The sequence below is a fragment of the Benincasa hispida genome, unplaced genomic scaffold (assembly GCF_027475165.1).
Source record: "Benincasa hispida cultivar pf3 unplaced genomic scaffold, pf3_genome.v1.1 HicScf941, whole genome shotgun sequence".
Classification (NCBI taxonomy): domain Eukaryota; kingdom Viridiplantae; phylum Streptophyta; class Magnoliopsida; order Cucurbitales; family Cucurbitaceae; genus Benincasa; species Benincasa hispida.
The window spans coordinates 28,239-50,178 of record NW_028327088.1 but is presented as its reverse complement, the minus strand read 5'-3'; the positions used below and the strand labels follow the sequence as shown (position 1 = coordinate 50,178).

Below are 21,940 nucleotides of genomic sequence, written 5' to 3'. Positions count from 1 at the left end.
AATCTTAACATAATTTTTACAATAGGGACTAAACTATAATAAATTTTAAAATACAAGAATTAAATTGTTACATAATAAAGTGCATGGATTAAATTGTTGCAAAATTGAAAATTCAAGGACTAAATCGTTATAAACCAAAGTCCAGGGACTAAATTGTTACTTCTATCAAAATTTAGAGAATAAAAATGATTTTAAATCTTCTCAAAATTAAATACTTGAAAAGACAAATCAAATCCATCAAATTGTTCGATTTTTTTTAAATAATGTTAGTTTAATATATATTGACAAAATAGGGTAGGATTGAAAATATTTTTAAAAATAGGTGTTTGCTGAAACTATTGACAAAACTAGGGTAGTGAAATCGTGTACGGGATACACGATTACCGTTTAATCTAGTTAGCACCACGTCGGCTAACTGGTTGATCGGTCGCATGGAAACTCGTGGACCGGATCCACGATTGTCATAATTGTGGACCCGGTCCACGATTTGTTTTGTTTTCTTTTTTTTTTTAAATAGATTGACCTTTTTTTTTTTAATTGGAGATGTACAACAATATTAAGACTTTAGGAACATGTCCATAAATTCCTTTATGGTTAAACTTAGTTTTATATTTAATGTACAATGAAATCATAATTATCTTGTACTCATATTAAAATAAATGTTATAATATTAAAGAAGATTTACAATTAGTTCTTTAATTTACAATTTGAAAATGAAAGTTTATATGAAATTTAAAAACGACCCCCTGGCCCTCGCCCTTACCCCTCATGGGAGTTGTCTTCGTGTCCATCTAAATTAGGTTCATCCTGTTGTCGTTGTCGTCTATGATGAATATGTCTTCAATCGGTGTCAACAACATTGAGTCGTCTTGTTTGTTGAATAATACCTTCTATGTTGACCAATGTATGCTGACACATTGAACCCAAGCCTGGTAAGTTGTTCTGCACTGAATATTGTTGTACATCTCCGATAAAATTATTCTGTACAATAAAAAAATTAAATATTAAACAATATTCATATCATATATATGGAAAATGTATGATTTTAAATCTCTTACCATGCAGTAATAGTAAGCGTCGTATAAATCACCTCGTGATTGAATTGTACCAGGAAAAGTAGTCATCTGATACAACTGGCTCATTTGTTAATTCTCTCTGTGCACAACGATCATTTCGTCCATGCCAATAGGATATATATTCCACATGGATTCAACGCCAGTCTTGGTTGTGCTTACCTCTTAAATCGATCTGGTGTAGTGCTGGGAGTGTATAGGACAACGAAAGTATTGTTTGTCGAAGACCGAACTGTCTCAACACACGATCTGGATGATGCCACTCTACTATATGGAAGCATATAAGAGGGCTAACAGTCAACCAGATGTCTTCACCATCACGACAATAATCAGGTAAAGATGACCAAATCTGTTGTGTGTCTAGCGTCCAAATAATTTGAAAAAAAAAAAATAATAAGTATACATCTAAAATGTTTTAAATATTCATTTATATATACATTTGTTACCTGATTGTGCATCAGTCTGTCAAATATTTTTCTGTACACGAGTAACATATTTGCTGACTGTTCAGAGGCAGCTAATACACCACTCCATCTAAAATTATAAAAAATACATTTAATTTATATTCTTACATAAAATGGTAACGAAATAAATATATAAATGAAATAATACTTGGCACTAAGTGGACGATGATCTGGGGCCTGTAACTAGATTTGTGGTGCTATAATTGGAAATCTGTCATAAGTCCATACTTGTAGTAGTATCAGTGTCATAAACCCATACAAACTGCAATTACATGAGAACATGGAATCTTGAATGACTACCACTTATTGCAAGAACATGTTCCTTCTTTCAAGCTCAAAACTTGAGTGTGTTGTTCTTTATAGGGAGAAATCATACTTATGTCAGATTGTACTTCAAAAGTTTGACTTTCCCTATCAATAGATGTCACCGTACGCGCAGATGCTCGTTTTTCCCACCTCTTAAGTTTCTTTAAGGCATATTTTGTATACATGTCTCCACGATCGAGTGCTTCATTGATTTCTTTTCTCCAACGTTCAAAATACAGTATCACACATAGAATGTTAGCCTAACCAAAGAAATAATTGGTAATATTCTAGCACCTTTGAAAACACCATTCATGCATTCAACTGCATTACTTGTCATCCACCCATAGCGGTACCCATCATCGTGTGATTGAGTCCATTTTTCCAAGTCAATATCTAAAAAATATTCAAGGCATTCAAGATGCAATTGTTTCAATTCTTTCATGCACCGAATGAGCTTACGCCTTTGGTGTTGATTTCCTGCTTTAAAAACCAAATTTTTTAGTTGCTTTGATTTATATTTTGTATTGAAATTACTGGCAACATGGCAAAGACAATATCGATGGTACACTCTAGGTTCACTCCAACCAATTTTCTTATTATTAATTGCAACAAGAATGCCATTATATCTATCAGAAATCAAGCAAATATCATCTCTTTAGGTAATATATTCACACATTGTCCACAAAAACCATGACCAACTAGAATTTTCACCTTCAACAATAGCAAAAGCAAGGGGAAATATATGTCCGTTTGCATCAATAGATAAGGCGGTCAATAATTTTCCTTTATACTTTCCGTAGAGATGAGTTACATCGATTTGGATTAATGGCCAACAATGTTTGAATCCTTCTCGACCAAAGGACCAAAAAACTCGACAAAAAATAGTCGTACCTAGCACTAGCACATCAGAGGAAAGGAAAAACCTATGGGCCTAGGGCTTCCTGTCTGTCTATTTATTTGAGCAGTCTTTCTGTATTTCAGTGTAACTTAATAATAAGATTTGATCGTGGTTTTTTCTCCCTGGCCTAGGATTTTCCACGTAAATTAATCTTTTCGTGTTCCTAGATTGTGATGAATAAGAGTTCTCCCAATCACCAAACACAGTAATCAATGCTTTTCTCTTGGCTTGTCACACCCGTCTATAATTAACATTATATCCATATTGTTTTTTAATTACTTCTTGAAATAGAGTCACAGTTACCCTAGGATCAGCTCTAACCAAATTTTGGATTTTGATACTCATAAAATTTGAATCAAGCTGTGAATGATCATGTGTCAATTCTGAAAATAAACATGAGTGTTCCCCTTGAAGTTTGGTGATTTCGAACATCACTCCATGATTTACATCTGACATACCAAAAATCTTGATTTGATTTCATTATAACAATTTCGTAGTATTCTGTTCCCCACTACTGTCGTTTCCAAATAATTCATCAACTTCAACATCAATGTCACTATCTCCATCATTTCCAGGTTCAAGAATAACTAAATATTCAGAACGCAATGACATATTTATTATGATTTTTTTTCAACGGTTATAGTTGACAAAAAAAAATATATATATGTTAATATGTCAAACCAACAAAATCCAATTTCTAAGTTGATCTAAATATTATACATTTAAATTAGCCTAAATCTAAGATTCATAAACTATACATTTAAATCAGCCCAAATAAAAATAAAATAATATATCCATGAATCATACATTTAATTCAGCCTAAATGCAAACAAAATAATATATATATGAACCAATTTTCATTTTTAAGTTCATAAACATAATCTAATTTCTAAGTTCATAAACTACATTAGACAAAATCAACCCAACAAATAGACAAACATATACATATATTTCTAGATGTAACCCAACAAATAAATCATGGATCCATAAACTGTAGATTAAGTTTAGCTCAAATGCAAGAAATATATATATATGTGAAGATTATGTATTCCAAAACAACGTAAGGAAATTTTTTTACCACAATCAAAGAGAGGAGAAGCTTTCGGATGAACGGTTGAACGGATGGTTCAAGGAGGCACACGACTTAAGGTAGGAAATTTTTGGATAATTTGTTCGGATAGACGAATAGAGAAGATTTTCGGACGGGGAAGACGGAAGAAAAGAGGAGGTAGAAGACTTTTGGATGGAGGAAGAAGAAGGGTCGCGGCAGTTTAATGGAGAAGGGAGTCGTATACCCAAGGTAATCATGTACCGGGTACACGATTGAGGGCTAATCGTGTATTGGATACATGATTTAAAAACTTATTTTTGACAATACTTTCAATCCTACCCTCTTTTTGTCAATATTATTTAAAAAAAAAAATCAAACTGTTCCCAATGATTTTACGGACGGTATATTTGAATTTTCGTATACTTTCTGTTTCCATATTTGATTTGAGAGTCATCTTTTCTGTAATTAAATTATAATTATTTGAATTTTTTTTTTTTTAGATTTGCCTCATTATGCTATTTTAGCCACACAAAAAAAAAAAAAAAAAAAAACGTATTTAAAATATTGATATTATTCTTTTAACTTCGAACATAATCGTTTTCATCGATTTGTCCAGTTCTAAAATTAATGTGATCAATTCCATCGTTCTTGGCTATCATTTCTCTCTTATTTTTGGGAGCTTGAGAACCTAGGCTGAGTCGTCGTTTTCCTACTGAATCTCATATATGTAAAAACTAGTATGCTACATTTTTCCATCTTTAAAATTTCAATTTCTAAATCAATTCTTTTGTTAACATTTAACTCATTTTCTTTGATAATTATTAGAAAATTAAGTCTATAGACTACTTTCACCCCAAAAAAATAACTTTCAAAAAGTCATTTTTGTTTTTGGAATTTGACTAAGAATTCATCGATTGTACTTAAAAAAAAAAAAGAAGCAAATCATAATTAAAAATGTGAATGATCTAAACTTAATTTTCAAAAATAAAAATAAAAAACTAAACAGGATCTTAGTGATATTTGTGTAAAAGAAAACCTAGTTTCATGAATCTCCCAAGTTGCCCAATCACTTAGGATGGAGTTTTATGATACATAAGGAAGTAACATTAAAGCACAAAGTCACTGTTTCAAGCCTAAACCTGCCAATATCTCCATTGACAAATAAAAATGGACAAGGGGTAAGTGCCTAAACCTGCCAATATCTCCATTGACAAATAAAAATGGACAAGGGGTAAGTAAGAGATGAGGATAACATAAGGGTAGCTCAGCTTTGAATATTTTATTGAGAAAATAGAACAAGTTGATTAATTTTAGCTGTACACACCAATAAGTTTAGAAAGGTTTAAGTATTAATGTATTATCACCAAAGACTTCTTAACAAAACAACAAAAGTAAGGTTTGAAATCGTTATGTGCCTGTGCAGTGTAAAGAGATCGTTTTGTTCAAAAAGTGTTCTCAACAAAACAAAACAAAAGGCAAATATCTAAGGAAGCAAATAAACCACGAAGGCATAAATAGGTAACAATCCAAATCTGTTATCCAAAGTAAGACTAAATCTAAACTAGAAAGTAGTAAAATAAAAGCGAAAGAAATATATATGAGATATATATATCTATATGCTAATGTAGTTTATCAATAAAATCTAACCTACAAATATATATACTTTCATAGTTTATCAGTGTCAATTGAGATCTACTTTTCGAATTACAACTGTGGCTTAATTTCAATTTAATCCTTAAATTTCAAATATTACAATTTTACCTTTGAAAATTCTATTTCAAAATTCATTTGAATCTTGGGGTCAATTTAAAGCCAACCGAGAAAAAGAATTTCAACAAGTTCAAGATGAAAACATTTTGGAGTTATTTTTGGCAATTTACCTTTTTCCTAGGACTGAAATATCCCCGCCCAAGTAGAAAATTAGACTCCTTGTCATAGTTTGCTACATTCTACTTCAAAGGTACCAACCAATCCAAATATCACAGAACAATAAAAAATCAAGTAAACCTGCCTAGCGGAAATCACCTCAAGATACATGGGGAGATCTAACATGAACGGCCAAAAGGTTGCTATTACTCATTTTCTAGGTTAAGTGGCCTAGTGAAAGGTTGGTGAATATCAAGTATTTTTCAACTACAATTAAAATAACACATAACCAAAACAAAGTCTTAAGATTACCTGCCAAAAGTTCACCACAGCAAGAAAATAATAATCATATAATAATGCAAAACACAGCAAAACATCTATCGCCAGACTACTCTTCAGATTCCAAACTGAACTAAAAAGTTGGCATTCCAACATAAAACACAATGGCAAACGACATCTCATTTCTCATTCCCTTAAATCTCACTTCCTGACATTTGATTTTAAGGCTTGCCTGTTCCTCTTCTTAACCCCAGACTTAGCAACCTTGAGGCTCCTGTTTACAGCACTCAATCTTGCTAGGGCAGCCTTCTTCAGATCTGGCCTGTAGTAGTTATCTGCCACCTGATATCATTCGAGTCGGGAGTTAATGCCACTGTTCCAGCTTAAGAAGGCAAGTACTCAAGATAATTAAGGTTTGCTGATTACCTGGTTTGTCACAGCTTTTGCCATCCTACGGAACTCCTTCTTCATCAAAGATTTATGAAGCAATGAAGAAGGTTTGTTCTGTTTCTTGCTCTTAGTTGTTGCAAGCAAAATGGATTGATCTTTGCCTCCAGGTTGAATTGTAACAGTTTTCTTGTTGGCCAAACCTATAAGTTAAAATACAAGAATCATATTAAATCTATAAATAAACTGAACACGGTATAGGCAAATAATAAAAATAATGAAAAGAAGAAAGGATCCCCTGAAACTCCTCTCACCAGTCACCACTATTAATAAAGTTCTGAAACAAAGTCATATGTTTCTCTAATTCAAATATATAAGACAGTAAACCAAACTATTCAACGAGGACAAAAACCAAGCATTCAAATACTCGAAACATATTATCTCATGCAAACAGATTAGCAATGGAAGGATTTAGTTTAGGAAACTGCAGAACTAATTGTCAAGCATGTAATCCCAAGCACTAAATAATGCCTTGATCACATCTAACAATAAAAGAACCAATGACATAACCATTAGTTGAACGAGCACAATGATCATTCAGTCTCCCCTGGCGGTTGCTGCAGAAACAAAACTTCACATGATTTACAACTTCGTATACATAACTTTGTTGGCTCCCACCAAATCCAGAATGCATGAAGCATCTACACATATATATCTAGATAAGCACCACTTGATCATAATATCAAGAATTCAGAAAATGGGCATAGCAGCGTTGAGGTCATTCGAAAATCTTCAGGGAATCAAAGAAGACAACACTCTAATATTTCAATTTCCTGTACTTAATCCCGTTGTTCCAGTACCCAAAAATCATACACAACCCTCCAAATAATGCATAATGTACTTATGATCCCGTCTCTAGGTTGTTTCGACATTCAAACAAAACCCTTCAAATTTGGTCCGCTAGGATTTCCCTTAAATTGAAGATAACACATCATTAATCAGAGGATTTAAAATGACTGACCAGAATGCTTGTAGGAGTTCAGATTGTATAAATTGTTGGACTCTTTGCTGAACTGAACGCCAGCTGTTCCCCTTCCAAACTCCTTCACCAAAAAAGAGTTGTTCCTCTTAACAATCTCCCAAATCAGTTGTCCTGGAACCGCCGCCATCTTCCTCTTGTGGACCTGCAACAACGATGAAAACAGATCAAAAAAGATATCTTCAAAGTGAATCTAGATTGAGAAAACACATACATACGCAAGGTATTACTTCGAAAACACAAAAAATGCAAAGAAACGAACGAAATCGTTGAGAGAGATCCAAATACCTGATTTGCGTTAGGGTTTTGTCTGACCGATGCTCCGATAGGCAAAATGGGGCGTGCAAAGGATCAAGGGAGTTTCTACTCTTTATACTAAACCCTAATTCTATGGGCCTTGGGGTTTTTTTTTTCAATAAAAACTTTTTTTTTTTAAGAAGATTAAAATACGAATATTGTGTCCACTTTAAAACAAGAAATATTAAACTTGGGGCATTGCACCAAAAAAATAAAATCATACCATTGTAAATATTAGCAATGGTTTATGTAAAGTTACAAATATACCAAAAAATATAATTAAATCTGATTTCTGTTTTTTTATTATTCCAATTTTATCCTCTTTCACATATGCACGCACATGCACGCGTGGGCATGCAAATATCCACATCCACGCGCACGCACAATATTTTGTTTTCATTTTTATGTTTGTAAGAACATACCCGCACACTCGAATTTTGGTAAATATTTAGTTTCAGTTTTATGTTTTCAAAATTTATGTTTGTTTTCTCCAAAATATATTATGATTTTCTGGCTTCTAGAAGATATGCTTAAATTTTTAGCTAAATGTTCAAAATAAAAGCAAATTTTTTAAAGCTGTTTTTTTAAGTTTCTTAAATTGACTTGATTTTTCAAAATATTGGTGAAAAGTGGGAAAAAACATATAAATGAGAACAGTGTTTATAATTTTAATTTCAAAATAAAAACCAAAAATCAAATAGTTTCTAAATAAGAAAAGTATTAAAAAACATATATATATATATATTTTTATATATATAGATTTCAACTAAAAAAGTCAAATACTTCTTTAGAAAAAGTTTAAAATGTGGCAAGAAAATTGAGGAAAAAACAAACCGAAAATTAAGATCTTGTTTGATAACCATTTCGTTTTTTGTCTTTTATTTTTTAAGATTAATACAACTTCCTCCTATTTTCTACCATAGTTTGCACATTTCTTTAGTATAAGAGTCAAATTCCAAAAACAAAAACAAGTTTATTTATTTATTATTTTTTTTTACGAAACAAGTTTTTAAAAACTAATTTTTTTAACCATAAAACAAAAACAAATTCTTAAAAATTACTTTTTTAGGTCTCATTTGATAATCATTTTGTTTTTATTTTCGAAAATTAAGTCTGTTTCATCTACATTCCTTACAATGATTTGCATCTTTATTGAGTACAATGGTTGAATTTTTAGCAAAATTCCAAAAACAAAAACAACTATTTGAGAGCTACTTTTTTCAATTCTCAAATTTGGCTTTATTTTTAAACCATTGATGAAAGATAGATAACAAAGATAGAAATATGGAGATGGAAGTAGTGTCTATAGGCTTAAATTTTAAAAATAAAAACAAAAACAAAAACAAAATGGTCATCAAACAGGGTCGTAACTTTTAAAATTTTGTTTTTATTTTTAGAATTCAATTAAGAATTCAACCATTGTAATTATGAAAGATGCAAACTTTTGTAAGAAATTGAGAATAAATAGGTTTAATTCTCGAAAACAAAAAATAAAAAACGAAATGGTTACGAAATGGGATTTTAGTTTTCAAAATTTGACTTGTTTTTGAAAACATGGATAAAAAGTAGATAAGAAAACAAAAAAGTTAGGTATGTGAGGGGTATTTATAGGCTTTAATTTTCAAAAACTAAAAACCAAATAGTTACCAAATCAGACCTAAAAAACAAAATGATTGTCAAATAAGGTTTTAATTTTTTTTTTCATGCTAATCATTGAAAATTTTGCATGTTTCCGTACCATTTATTTACAATGTACATTTAAATTATTAACCATTTTTTTAAAATTTTGAAAAACAACTTTTTTTTATTTTGAAGTTTTCTAAAACTCCAATCGAGTTTTAAAAACACTCCTTAAAAAGAGATCAAACAAAGAAACCAACCAATAAGTAGAAGTAGTACTTTTAATCTTGATATTTAAAATAAACTAATAGAATATCAACCTAAGGATCCATTTGATTTTTATCTCTAATTTTTTAAATTAAGCCCATGAACACTATTTTTTTGCTTTATTATCTGCTTTTTACTAATAATTTCAAAAACCAAATCAAAATTTGAAAATTAAAAAAAGTATTTGTTAAAAAATTGTTTTTTTTTTTATAATTTGACTGAAAATTCAAACTTTTTTTACTTAAGAAAGATATAAATAATAATAAGAAATTGAGATAAAATAAACTTAATTTTTTTAAAAAAAAAAAAAAAAACAAAAACAAAAAATGGTCTAATTAATTCAAACTTTTAAGAAAAATATACACAAACAGGGACATTGGAACACAATAAAGCGGATAAACACTACCTCTGCTATAACAGTAATTTTCACTGGCCAGTCTAACTAAGCCAAATCCAAATGTTGAACTCAAGCCAACACACCACATCATGTAAAATCTAGTATAATACCTTAATGTTCATATCACTATATAATCTAAACATTGAAAAGTTTATCCCCACATTGCCATAGGCACAAAATATCTCGAAGCATAAATAATTTGTATGCCCCAATGCACTTCATATCATATGTCTAATATCAGAAACCCACTGTTTTATCAAACATAGAAACGTTCTAAAAGGATAATATGAGAAACCAAAAACAAAAGTGTCACATTACAAGGGCGATTCAAGAACAAGCAAAGAAATCAGTCCAATAGAATAGCCGCTTGCTTCTTTTGTCTTTGCCATCTTGAGATCAGTCTCACATTTCCCTTAGAGCACAATCACAAATGGATCCCAAATTATTAGAAAAAGGAACATCTTAACATTAGGCATCATCTAATATAAGGTCAATGCCATCTTTATACCTCAGGTGACCATACATATATACAAAGCCAAAAGCATTCTCCTAGCCAGTTTTCTTCCTATAGTATGAAAATGCGATACAATTTTACATAAGAAGCCTCAAACTGAGTTGGGTCAAACAAGAAGTAGACTCTGCAATGGAAGGAGAAACAGGCAAATTCAGCAAAACAAAACTATTTATCGACTCACAGTCATTAAAGGGCGATGGGTTGGTTGTGCCAACCCATTCACGGCTTCATTTATCCTACTGAATACTACTTTGAGGGGGATACATGCTATAAAAGAACCCTTGGACTTCTCTACCACTGGTCTACTATCATCTACAAACTGCTTCTGAACAGTCAGTGAAGACAGTTTCCGGGTCTTTTTTGATAGTTGTCCAGATTTCTTTGTCTTTGATGCTTTCCCTGGTGAAGGACGCGGTTGACATACACGGGCACGTCGCTTGCCCACTGTTTTCCCTTTCCAAGAATTTGATTGTACCAAATGAGAACTTTCCACACCCTTCTGAGGATCAAGTTCAGATCTGCTCAACAGGTCATCACAATGACCATCATCCAATGCCTCAACAGTGAGCGGATGACCAACAACTGCCTTACAGTTTAATTTGCTCATTAATGAAACCAGTGGAACATGTTGTGGCTTATAGTTGGCTTTTACCACAAGCTCAACATCATATAGCGAAGCATTACAACCAAATTTTGTAGAAGAAAATTCTGACCACTGATATTTGGAGTGAACCATAAGGCGGGATTGGCGAAAAGGGAGCAACCTTGGAGTGGCCCAAGTGTAATCAGGCAATTGCTTCAGCTTATTTGTTTTTCCACTAATAGTATGAAGTTGGTCTTGAGATGAACATTTGATAGAATCCAACTCATTCGATCCTTCTTCAGCAAGTTTCTCAGGCTCTGCTTTAAAGTTATTCTTTGAGAGAGGAGGTTCCTGAATGCTACTAGAAACTTTCAGATCAGATTCTACATTGAATCCATCCAGATGCTCTATACCTGCCCCAGAAGTTTTTTGCCTATCGTCACTAAGTACAAAATGTATTGAGTCGTTTGTACGAGTTTTCTTTGTATGTCTTGAATTCCTCTTCCTCTTTAGCTGCCACTTTGAACTGCCCTTCTCTATTGTTTTACTGATATTGCTATCTGGATCAGCAACGGCAGAACTAGTAGAACCAGATTCATTATTTAGTTCATTGCTTACACATACAGGTTTGGCTTGACTACTTTGACTGGATTGTCTTTCCGATACACCAATGGGGCACCTAGGGAAAAATGTTGGGGAAAGACCTGACAGAAGTAGAAAATAGCCAGTAAGGGGAAATCGCACCATTGTGGAAAGAGCGTAACAAATTGAAAACAAAATGGGCAAGGCACAGAGATGGGAGATATACAGCCGAAGCAAGCAGTCAAGTTTGATTAGAATAAAGTTCAGAACCTAGGGAACCATACAACATATACAATCTTTGAGCAAGAATAAACCAAATATTTACAGGTGAAGGAACCGATCAATATACTTCTTATAAAGCATGACATCGATATTACTGTAAATCTACCGTCATCTCTGAAGAAAATAAAACATTGGTAAAAGGGACGTGAACAAAAAGAAAGAAAGAAAGAGATAATCCATAGATATTTGATGTTCATGTGCATTCTACACATACCTGCGGGATGTTTTCCCTCCCCAGAGAATGGCACGTGAAATAATCGATCAGGAATACCATTCTCAGCTCGATCGCAAATACTTGAAACTTCAGTATCCTTCACCTTGATATTAAAATGAGAAGTATCAAGAGCGTTTGTAGGGGCCATATACTCACAAGAAATTACAGTACTGTCCGAGTTATTGTTCACTGCTGCCGAGGAACGCTTCTTTGACTCGTTTGATTCTTGTTCAGAAAGCTTTCCATCTGACAAACCCCTGAGAGGTAAACCCCATGAATTGGGAAGTTCATTGCAAACAACTGGAACAGATAACATTGTTGTACTTTCTAAAACTTTTGTTAATGGTCTATGTCGATTTTTCCTTTTCGAGAATTCATTAACATTGGACACTTGAGACCTCTTTCTTTTAAATAGGGATGACCTGACTTGGCTATCATCTGGAGGATGTTCATTAGCCAAGCAATTGGGAGTATTTGAATTACAGTTTACATCACTAACTTCTTGAACCAGCTCAACTACACATCCAGTGTGAACTTTTCTTTTTGACACTACACCAATACCAAGGTCCTCAAGCCCTCTCATTCGCTTTACACCCTCTGTTCCATCATCCTCAGAGTCGTTTGGAGTTCTCCTCCTACTCTGACCAGATCGAGCCATTGAAGAACCAAAATTCTCTTCGAAAGAAATTCCAGACTGAGATAATTCTGGCATTGAATCAGATCTGTCTTCAGAATCACTCATATTATCGGTCAACTCTACTTCACTTGAATTAGCCATGAGTTTGGAGTTTCTGTTAGAGATATCATGCTTGCTGCCAGAAGTATTCATTCTACAACTCAAGGCCAGTTGACCCTGGCCAAGGTGAGCACTCTCGAGCTCAAGTGCTTGAAGAATTGCGTCTTCCCTTCGAGCATATTTTACTGCTTTCTTACTTGCAATGGCTACAGAAGCCTTGGCTTTCTCAATAAATTCATCATACTCCCCACATCGAAATGCCTTCACTCTTTTAGATCTTTCAAGATTATACCAGTCACTATATCAATAAAGAGGACTTTCTCAGCATAGTTGAAATTAGTAAATAAATGTAAGCCAGTATCTTGAACATAACAAAAGAATTAATATTTTTTTTCATGAATTTTGAAAGATTAAACAAGGAAAGCAAATTGTCTCCATCAACCATAATCCTGAAAGAGCAAAAAGCAAAAAGCAAAAAAAAAAAAAAAAAAAAAGTTTGAAGTTTCCCTTAGCAGCGGGGAAGGAGTCCATCTATCTGCCTAGCTTTGGTAAGTGATGCCTACTACTCCAAGCCTCATCACAATATCAGCCCCAATCATATGTTTAGAAGTTACATTCATATCTTCCAAGAGATAGTCAAGGTTTAAAATTTAAGAGATTTATATATATCTGAAGAACTAAAGCCTCCCAGGAAAAAATCTAGAGTAAAAGAAAGAACTACAAAAGGAGATGGGGAAGGAGAACGAAGGGGAAAGGATGGACAAGAGAAAGAAAATTCTAGAAAATCTATATCTTTCTTTCCTTATCATCAATTTTCCTGCTTGACTTTCAAGAGTCGATAATGACATATCCTACACGATGGAAGGCAAAACAACTTAAACATAATGCATAAAGTCTTGGAATTTTAGAACGGACAAGATCTACCCACACTAATGATCCTTCCCAAGTGCAAATTCTCCCCATTACCAATGTTTTTACTTAGGTACTGAACTCTAAATGAAGTGTTCAAAATAGTTTTCTTCTTTTTCATAATTTCCGCCCTTTCTTGCCACCCTTGTCCCTCTGCCATTGTATTACTTTCCTTATATTGCATTCTGTTAACAAAACATTATTTCATACAAAAGTAAATAAATAATTAAATCTCCAAGGACAACAAGAACCCTTGCTCAGCCCACCAGAGTTCTATGCAGTCATGCAACCAGATTTGCAAACAATGACGAAAAGCTTGAGTATCAACTGATTAGAGACCAATCCAAATCAAAAGGCGTACAAGGAGTTCTATCCATTCTTTTGTTCAGGGCATGGTGCGTTTCAAAGCACAACAACTCCTGATCAACTAAGGCTAATAAGGTTGAACATACACAAATCGTTAACACCAAATGAAAGCACAAAAACTCAAAGGAGGAAAAAAAGAAGAGCAAAACAAACATCATATGCCCCTGCCATACAGGGCATGAAGCTGAGCCAGTCTATTCCACAAATATTGAAAGTATTCAGTACACAGAAACTGAAAGTTTATACAACAATTCACTAAATCCAGTTCAAAAGAACTCAGAAAGAAGTACTCACATGCTTGCATCCTCACGACCAAGAAGCTTCACCGGAGTACCTGATTTTGGGGAAACCAAGCAGCTCTCAGACAGCTCCTCAAGACCCATAATCCGGCCAGGCCACCACGACCCATTACGGCGGCGGACCCAAACTAAACCACCCACCGACGCATCAATGGCCTTAGTGGTATTAGACCCATCAAAGCTGCCCATCTCAACAGCCCCCGGAAGACCAACCTTCCCAATACCTCGTTTTCAGAAACAAATGCATATATAACCCAAACCTAAAGCCGAAGAAAAGAAAAGTAAACAACAAATCTTGTACATGCAATCAATCAAAAACCCAGAAAAAGGCAAAACAATCAAAGGGGTTAAAAAAATAGTCAAGGCCCATTTGATTTCCCTAGCCTGGAAAGAGATAGAAAGAAACCTGGATTGAAGAGTAGTTGAAAGTGAAGAAGATCTACAGTATCTTCAGGAAGACGATCGAATACTCAAACACTGATGAACTATGTCTGTTGATTTTGTTGTTTTGAAGTGATTAGCAACCACGGAGATTCTAATTTGTATGCTGATCCTTTGATGATCAACTGTCCTGATGAGATATGGAGTTCAAAGGAAGCTGATAGAGAGGCCAGTGGAAGAGTATACTGAAATGGAATGCGAGAGTGAGACAGAGTGCTGTGGGTTTTGGATCAAAACAGAGCATTTTGGACTTGCTATCTTGGGAAATTTTCAGGGAGCTTGGAACCATGCTTGCACATTGTTAATTTATTATTTATTGTTTACTGAGATTAAAAATATATATATATATTAAGAAAAAAAAAACTAATAGCGTATTTAGTTAAAAAAAATTAAAAGAATATTGTCCTTTTAGAAACTATTTAGGAAAATATTGCTCTTTTCAAACTATTTGTAAAAAAGATTCAAAATTAACCCTCGACATTGTCCCTTCTTTTTTTTTCTTTTTTAATTATTACATATTCCACTTCTTTCTTTCTTTCTTTTTTTAATTTTCCATTTTATAAAAACAATTTCTAAAAATATTTTATTATTTTATTTAAACTCTAAAAAGAATAAATTAAAAAAAATAATATCTCATAAAAATAAAAAAAAAATGTAAATTAAATATCCCATTTATATAAAAATAATTACAAAAATCAATGTGTCCCACAAGGCGGACATCGTCGATTTCAAGCTGGTTGTCGCCGTCGACTTCAAACTTGAGGTTGCTCGGGTTCTTCTTAATCAGATGCCAGTCCAACGGAATAAATCCTAATCTGGCAACCCCATAGAATCCAGATGTGTGCAGCAGTAGTATTCGAGGGTGGAGCAGGATAGTGCGCGGGAGAACTGTCTCGACGCCTACAAGATATTTTTCCAGTAGTACGATCTCGCCATACAACAGCAACATATGATCGATGAATGGACTGGTCGTACAAAAAATAGGGATCAACAGGTCCTGGGTTTAAAGTCATGATTTGGAAAAAAAAAATTATTTCTCAATTAAAAAAATATTTATTTCTCAATTGGAAGAATAATGTATAACTTAATTAAAAGAATAATGCACAACTTTATTAGAAGAATAATGTACAACTTAATTAAAAGAATAATGTACAACTTAATTAAAAAACAATGTACAGCTTTATGATAAAAAAATTTAAATATACAATAAAAGATAAGTGGGTAAAGGATATCTCGCTAATTTTGTGATGAGGATCTCGCTCATGTACAACTTAACAAAATTCTGTTATGGTTGTTATTTTTTCATTAATGATTATTAGCTTTTTTTTTCCTCATTGGTCATGATACACATGACCAATGAGAAAAAAAGCTAATAATCATTAATGAAAAAATAACAACAATAACAGAATTTTGTTACAACTAATAACTATAATTGAGTAAGTTTAATGAAAGTGCATATATTAAAATTGACTATAATTGAATAAGTCTGAAAAAATATGGTTAACCTTGATTTTATTATCAAGTAAATTAAAAAAAGCTGAAATAAGTAAATAGAATAGTAGAGAAAAGTGAGGGTAAATTCATTCCGGATATGCAGTGTGAGGGTAAAGAATAATGTAAAACTTTGTTAATTACAATAAAAAAAAATTGAATATACAATAAATTATTATAAAAAAATTGAATAAACAATAAATTATAATAAAAAAAAAATAGAATATACAATAAAATGAATATATAATAAAAAAAATATTTATTTTTCAATCCCTAACTATTTGGAGTCCGTCTTAGTAATGAAGGACACTTCCTTCGATTATGTCCTAACTGATTACAACATCCACATCGTTGTCGAGTGACTGGTTCTGTCCAATCCATCTCGTTGTGATAACGTGAACTTTTTGGTCTACCAGATTTTCTCAACAACAATGGATCAGGATGTAAGACGGGCATATTAGGGTGCATGATCTAGTAATCTTGTACATGTTGAAATTGAGGAGAGTAACATTCAGCATACGTTGACAATTTGTAATAGTCATCCATAAAATCTTCGTAGTTCATGTTAAAATGTGAGCAAACGGCCATAAAATGCGAGCATGAATGCCGAATGCTTGCCACTTGTTACATGAACAGTACCGCTCGGACCTGTTTAGCCTTTGAACGTTTCCTCCTTTGGCATTGAGACTATGACGTCCGGTCTTCACATGAAACACACCTTCATACCGATCGTATGATTGTATTTCATGTTTACTAGATCGTGCAACCCATTTATTTATTTTCTCGTGTGCGTACCTGGATTTTTACTCCACTTAGTATTATAAAATATGTTTGAAATAAATTATTAATAATATATATATATATATATATATATATATATATATAAAATAATATTAACGGGGTGTATTTATCTTTTGGGGGGGGGGGGGGGGACGCTCATGCATCCCTTATTTCTCCTCTACTTTTCTCAAAATAGTTTCACGCATTTGAAGAATGTTATCTGAGCAAGAGCATTTATTAGGCAAACATTCGAGCTTCTTTGAGGACACCATTTACTTTGAGGACTTCATTTATGATAGATTTGTTGTCATCCACCCATATCTGAATCCCCCATCATGTGCTTGAGTCCATTGCTATAAACTAATGTTGTCAAAAAAACTCAGACAGCTCCGATTTATTTCTTTGATATCTTCAATTGCTTTGTTGAACTTTCGAATTTGAAACTGATACCTGACACGATAAACATAATATTTCAATGAAATAAATTTATACTTTTTTATTGAAGTTGCTGACGATATGTCGTAAGCAAAAACGATGGTGACATTTCGGTCCCGTCCAATCATTTGCTAGATTGTTCATTGCTGCGATTATACCAGCATGTCGATATGAAATTAAACACATCTCTTCGTGTGTTACAATTTCTCTTAGGTAGTTTAGGAACCATCCCCATGTGTCTTCGGACTCTTCATCAGCAACGACAAATGCAAGTGGAAGAAGATGGTCGTTCGAGTCAACTGATGTAGCAATCAACAGTTTTTCCTCTATATTTACTGTACAAGTGTGTACCATCTATCTGAATTATCGGCCGACATTTATTAAAAACTTCTATACAAAGACCAAATTCCCAAAATACAAAAGTTAGGATAACATGGCCTTTAATAAGCGTTTCTTTAACTCTCCACTCTACATGTGTTCCGGGATTGGTCTGCTTAACCATATATAACTACCTGGGCAACAATTTGTAAGACTCATCTCAATTACCGAACAATTTAGCCAACGCTTTTCTTTTTCCCTCCCATATCCTATGGTAAGGAACATGATATCCAAACTTTGATTTGATGTTGGATTGTAGTTGTGCCACACTGATAGATGGTTTTTCTCTCTTTCGGCGTCACAGAACTCTAGTACAATCATTGATGAATCCAATTGCACGTGATTTTGACTTAGTTTTAAATAAAAACATGTATGTTGCTTATCATACTTAGTGATTTCGAACAAGCCATGCGATTTTTTCTTTATTGCACGAAGTATCCACTTGCAACCTTCCTCCCACTTCTTACACCGAATTGTCCAAATCGTCGGTGTAGATTCAACAACCTCATATGGTGCGTGACACTTTATTGCAAAACATTTGACTGCGTGTTGTGCATTTCCTTGTCTTGACAAATCATCACTTTATACAATTGAGTATTGTCAATGTCCACAAGAGTTACAATTGGGTCATGTTCTCGAATGCTATCTGAAAGCATCTCATGTTCACGACCATCGAAATTCAACTCTTCAAATTCGTCATCTGTTTCTATTCTGAAGTCTCTGTACAGGTTGTTAGCCGCCATATTTTCATTATCACATGACAATGCAACTGACTCCGGATCAGGATCGATACATTGAGTTGGATCTTCAAACTGGTTAAATGATGTATCTAAGATCCACCCCTATCCTATTTACATTTACAACAAATGTATTAGATTTGGCACTGGCATTGCCATTGAGAACATCAAGTTCATAGCTTGTGCATTCGAAATAGGGAATGACATAAACCTTATTGATCCTGATGGTTTTAGATTATGATGTCTATATATATTATTTCTATCTGATTTGCTCCCATATCTACACTAAGTAACATCCCGACCATTTCAATGAATTGTTCAAATACAATTCCACTGTTGACATTTATGGTAAAACTCCCACTTGGTGGTTGGTCATACTCAACTCTATCAATACCATCAATTATATTACCATTTGTATACAACAAAAATCCTAAACATTTGCCTGCCATTTTCTAAAAAAAAAAGAAAAAAGACAAACATCAATTTTTTGTAAACATAAACTTTTTAAACATAACAATAAATTAAACTTTTTATAACTATTTTTAAAAATAACAACAAATTAAACTTTTCAAATTAAAATGAGGTAAACTTTTTAAAACTATTTTTTCAAATTTACTACAAAATAAAAAATTAAATTAAATTAAACTTTTTCAAACTATTTTAAACTATATTTTCAAAGTTAATACTAGAAAATATCAACTTATCACAATAAACATAACAACAATAATTTTTATCTGAATAAACTAAAATTTTCAAACTATATTAAACTTTTGAAAGTATACTAAACTTGTTAACTATCACAATAATTTTGTATTAAACTATAAATATCAACTTCTTAAACATAACAATAAACTAAACATTTTAACACTATAAACATCAAAGTCATACTAAATAAATTAAATATCATAAGTTCAACTCACAGATTCGAAAAAAATTCGAATTAATTACATGTCGCTATTATATTAATTTCTACATTAAATGAAATTTTAATGCAAGGTATGTATATACATACATATATATATATATATATATATATTTTCCTTTGAATGAAAAATTCTTGAGATGAAATTTTAGAATATACAAAAGATTCAATTTGTGTTCAAGTCCACGATTTATCTGCTGAATCGATACTCTGGAACCCCGTCAACGATTTTACAACCCTATTTTTGTCCATACTTTCAAACCAATCCTATTTTTACCAATAAATATTAAAATAACATTATTTAAAAAAAACTCACAAAAACCATCAATACCTTATTGCAAAAATATCTTAACTTTTAAAGGTTGCATTAGTACCCTTACCTTAAAAAAAAAAAATGAAAAGTTCTTTTCCAACTGAAAATAACTTTACATAAGTAGAATTTTCCCAGGTAGAAAAAATGTTAAATTATTTATAAAAATAACAAAAAAAAAAAAATCATAGATAGATATTGATAGATTTTTATCATCTTCTATCAGCCTCAATAAAAAATGTTGCTAATTTGTGTAAATAATTTTCTTCATTTGTCTAATTTTGAAAACCTCCATTAAAAAAACTAAATAACTATACTATCCATAAGTATATTTTAATTTTTTTTTGAAAGGTTAATAGTATCAATAAAAAAAAATTAGTTTAGAATTATTTTTGCAACAAGGTGCTAATGGTTTTTATCCCTATACCAATGGTAAGGATATTTTGAAGGATTTTGAAAAATAGAGAAATAAATAAAACTATTTAGACAAATCTATATTGTGGAAGGAGAGAAGATGAAGAGCATATCATGAACCAAAACTCCATATATGCTAAAATGGAAATATAAGAGTTAAATATACAACCAGAATAGATAGAACAAAAAAGGGGAAAATAGCTTTTATAACTAGTCAGAGTGTCCTTGAACTAGAATTGATATATATATATATATAAAGAGAAGTAAGATGATGAGTCCAAATATATATAAACTAGCATGCAGAAAATCAGGTGAATAAAGTACTAAAGCTTGTCCTCTAAACTCAGCTGACAACTTAAGGATGCAGATATTGTTTCTAATTGAACCCTGTAGGTTCGTAAATTGGGGCAGTCTATGAAATTGGAGAATGTGTTTGAAGAAACTGGTTCCTCTATCATCTCCTTGCTCCAATTTGTTCTGAATTCCAAATGTCTCAAATTATGAAAAGAACATCCATTTAAAGAAGGGCTTTTAAACATAACCTTCACAAAACAGAGACATTAAGTTAGAAAACGCTGAGCAAAGAGAGGCATAAAAAGGAAGAAAAACAAGTATAGTTTAAGATAGATAGATGCATAGATACCTGTTTTGCATTTGGAGGTAGAGTAAAAGAGGTAGCATTATGAAAGACTCTAAGCAACTGACTCAGATTTTCCTTGATCTTTTGTTGGTTTCGGCCTCGTCCAAAATAATTGTTATCGACTGTTATATATACTTTGTGTACGCATACAAACTCAGATGCAGACTTCAAACAAGGTATAACATTCCTAAACTCGACACTCCTAAGATTTGGCGTACACAACACAAGTTCAGGAAAATATAATTTGTTTGAGAAAGATAAAGTATCATTATCCAGCTCCAAATTCTTAAGTTTTGGAGCAAAAACATGAGCACTCTTCCGAAGACGAAATAAAATTAAACATTCCAAATTTGGACAACCTGAGAAAGTGCTTTCATTCAACGGCATGTCTTTGCAGTCATAGTCAGAATAATAGCAGTAGGAAGAAAAGTCACCAACACCATTACCCAGTGCCAACATTCTCAAAGAAGGTAACACCAAGGATTCTAAGTGAGATGAAACCCGACATGAAATCTGCAAGATAGTGAGGAATTTGCAAGCAGATAAAGATGACCACAGCAAATCATTTGCACAGTAGGTATTAATACAAAGCTTTTTAGCCCTGTGGATTGGGGCATAAGCTAAGGCTTTTGTAAGGAAATGTCGTGCATCATATGCGATGTAACTGTAAGACAATTTTTGAATATATTCACCACGACGTTGTGTTAAAACTCTCAACACGAAGCGCTTAAAGGATGTTTCTACATCCAACAAACATGATGATTTTGACATATCATATTGGTAGGCGTAGGAGAGGAAATCAAAGTTGAGTGTGGGAATATGAGTCCACAGGGTTTTCCATCGCTTTGAGAGAACACAAGTTTGAACAACTTGTTTTGTTTGTAAAAAGGATAGAACCTCATGAAGAATACAATCTGGTAAAGAGCTGATTCTGTCCACATCCTTGTTTTCCGATGTTAACAT

General features: G+C 32.7%; 3 protein-coding genes across 3 annotated transcripts; all 3 read right to left on the bottom strand.

Moving 5' to 3' along the window:
* Positions 1-5,944: 5,944 nt before the first annotated feature.
* LOC150029762 (large ribosomal subunit protein eL28y-like) lies at positions 5,945-7,947 on the bottom strand. The gene is made up of 4 exons (XM_090310385.1): positions 7,652-7,947; positions 7,346-7,508; positions 6,364-6,527; positions 5,945-6,279 (listed from the first exon to the last, which is right to left on the bottom strand). The coding sequence occupies exons 2-4, from the start codon at positions 7,491-7,493 to the stop codon at positions 6,139-6,141; spliced, it is 453 nt and encodes a 150-aa protein (XP_090166511.1). The 5' UTR covers positions 7,494-7,508; positions 7,652-7,947; the 3' UTR covers positions 5,945-6,138.
* A 2,439-nt stretch (positions 7,948-10,386) lies between these two features.
* On the bottom strand, positions 10,387-15,188 carry LOC150029761 (uncharacterized protein At1g51745-like). Its single transcript, XM_090310388.1, has 4 exons — positions 14,836-15,188; positions 14,425-14,689; positions 12,120-13,153; positions 10,387-11,745 (listed from the first exon to the last, which is right to left on the bottom strand). The coding sequence occupies exons 2-4, from the start codon at positions 14,616-14,618 to the stop codon at positions 10,628-10,630; spliced, it is 2,346 nt and encodes a 781-aa protein (XP_090166514.1). The 5' UTR covers positions 14,619-14,689; positions 14,836-15,188; the 3' UTR covers positions 10,387-10,627.
* A 5,472-nt stretch (positions 15,189-20,660) lies between these two features.
* LOC120079853 (F-box/LRR-repeat protein At3g26922-like) lies at positions 20,661-21,940 on the bottom strand. The gene is made up of 2 exons (XM_090310387.1): positions 20,981-21,940; positions 20,661-20,879 (listed from the first exon to the last, which is right to left on the bottom strand). Exons 1-2 carry the CDS (start codon positions 21,938-21,940, stop codon positions 20,661-20,663), a joined length of 1,179 nt encoding a protein of 392 aa, XP_090166513.1.